We start from the raw sequence: 2,638 nt of genomic DNA, 5'->3' as shown, positions 1-2,638 counted from the left end.
TGTCTCCTTTTTACCTTTTTTGGCCTCTTTCTTCTCACCAGCCTTTTCACCTTCGGATTCTGAGACTGATCCTTTATCCTTTGGTTCCTTCTTACCTTTTTTGGCTTCTTTCTTTTTATCAGCCTTTTCACTTTCAGATTCTGAGACTGACACCTTATCCTTCTGGGATTCCTTTGAACTCTTCTTAACAGCTTGTTTGGCACTTTCTTCCTTGGTTTTCTTTGATACTGTCTTCTCTTTGGCTTCAGATTCATCTTTTTTCTCTTTCTCTTCTTTCTTTGTTTTCTCTGAAGATGAAGTTTTGGATGGGCTTGCTACTTTAGACTCCCCCTTGCCAGAACGAGATGGTTTCGGTGGAAGACCCTTCCTGGCAGCTAAATAAACGGACGGTCTCTCGGAAATTCTCATCAGAGAACGGTGCATCCATAATGGTGGTCTGTGAATTCCTAATTTTTCTTCATCAATTACCTCAATATTGGTAAGAATAATAAGGAAAAAAACATGTTATATAGCCTTTAGCAGTAAAATACCACATACATATTTTAATTTCAAATGGAAATATTTTTGAATATTTTCAAAATCTGTTTTGAAAACAGTGGATTAATAATGGGTTTTAAAGTCTATTCCAAATTGAATTTCATTATAATTTAAAGTAATGAGCAATTATGTCCCTACTTGTGGTCTGCTTTCAATTTAGAGGAACCACAATTTTTCTTTAAGAGTTAACATTAAAATTTGTTAGAGACCTCTAGGGATGCATGACATATCAGAACCTCTCTTCGTTCTTAGGAGAGGCTATAATGACCCTATTGTGAGGGGTTATATCTGGGGAACATCCTTTAGTTATTCATACTAATTATGAATTAAAGTATCTTGACTTTTTTTCTTACTTTGTAAACAAAATATTACAGGTGTGAGTACTGAATGAGCAGTTAGCATACAATAAGCTATGAACATTAATGAAATGGGTGGCAATTATGTAAAATATATCCACCGTGAGAGGACTCATGTTACCCCTCACCCACACAGGGCAGTTAGCAATGTATTTATGACTTTGCAAGATTGTTGTTCCTAAGTAGTAGTTATTAATATATACATGATATTTTCATATACTCACAGGAGCTGTATTGTTTCGTAACTGGGAAGGTAGTGATCTCCGTTTCTTTCCTGGTCTTGGTGGTTTGGGAAATGCCAGGGAAAAATATTGCTGATTCCATGATTTTTTGCTTAATTCACTGACTAAAATAAGAAAGACAACATATGCTTTGCTAGAAATAGAATCTTGTCTGAACTGAAGTGTCCCTGAGTGCATATATCATACAAATAAATAAATGATGCAAATTATAGCTTCATTTATTTGATAGTTTAAAGTTTTCAGTGATCAAAATGAGAAACTTCTATTTTCTACACGGAGCAATTTTAAAATAAATGACTAATTTGATCAGTAACTATATAAAGTGCCCATAATTAATTCAGTGTGGCCTATAAAGGAAGAAAAAGAGTACTACTGTTCTCATTTCAATATTGCTGTCTCTTCCGGTTTAGATTCTAGCCATATGTTCTTTTGATCTGAATGTAATCTAGATCAGAAAGATAATGTGGTAAATTCTTCGGTAGCCACCAAAGAACTTAGCACATTTCTCTACATAACATATGTAGGAAATACATGCTTGAATTTACAGATTTAAAACCCCATCAGTTTAACATTCCCTTTCTCAGCTGTAAGAGGACATGTAGTGTACTAAAAAGATATGCTGTTATAGAAGGTTAGTTTAATAAAAAAGAAAAAAGTAAATAAATACAAAATGGGACTGAGACAGTGATGTTACCAGAAATAACAATAGAAATTATTTGGGTGCTTCATTGACAATTGAGGTCAATGAGGAACACCATCGCTGTGGTAGTGCACATTAAATATTCCAATTTTAGAAAAAAGACTTGCTACTTTCCAAAGGACATTAGAATCAGTGCTCAAATGTGCAGAATGGATGTCATATTGAAGTTTAACTGAAGAGAGAAAACAAGCTGCTACTAAAAGCTATTCAATATTAAACAGATTTCTCTTTTCTAGTACTGATATGAGCTAAATGTAAATAACCTGGAATTCAGTAAAAGATTCTGGGCTAAAAGTATTCATTCTATTTCTTCATCGCTTTTCAAATTCAAGACCCCATGTTATATTATTTCTAAAATCAAAGTATTTCAGAAAATTTAAAACCAAATATATACAATATGTACCTGTGTGAAATGTATTCCCTGTGCCCATGAGAAAGGTTCTTTGGCAAATAAACATAGCGTATTAATTAGAGACCACAGCAGCTTATATGACTTTAAACTGAAGATAATAAACACACATCTAAAATTAATCAGGCAAAGCTTGTAGGAATAATGAACTAATATCTGAGTGGCCCAGTCCATGAGATAGAACCCATACTCAACTTTGCTTGGTGACTAAGATCCAGAGACTAGATATCCCAAAGAGCCAAGATGAAACCAAATATTATTAAAAGAAAAGGAAGAAAAACAGGGATAAAAAAGAAAAACAGTGATAAAATGACTCTTAATGATATTCTGCTATACTCATAGATCAGTGTCTTGTTCAGCCATCATCAGAGAAGTTTCCTCCCACAGATGGAAA

At 33.7% G+C, this 2,638-nt stretch overlaps 1 protein-coding gene across 1 annotated transcript; it reads right to left on the bottom strand.

The window, feature by feature from the left end:
* Positions 1-3: 3 nt before the first annotated feature.
* On the bottom strand, positions 4-1,239 carry Cylc2 (cylicin 2; the record flags this gene model as incomplete). The annotated part of the gene is made up of 2 exons (XM_050133643.1): positions 4-468; positions 1,118-1,239. Coding segments are annotated over 2 exons (587 nt in total), but the record flags the coding sequence as incomplete, so codon positions are not given.
* Between the last annotated feature and the right edge of the window lie 1,399 nt (positions 1,240-2,638).

This window comes from Alexandromys fortis, unplaced genomic scaffold, assembly GCF_014885135.2.
Source record: "Alexandromys fortis isolate MF-2015 unplaced genomic scaffold, M_Fortis_MF-2015_v1.1 scaffold_982, whole genome shotgun sequence".
NCBI lineage: Eukaryota > Metazoa > Chordata > Mammalia > Rodentia > Cricetidae > Alexandromys > Alexandromys fortis.
Note: the sequence above shows the minus strand (reverse complement) of the source record. Positions and strands in the feature narration are given on the sequence as shown.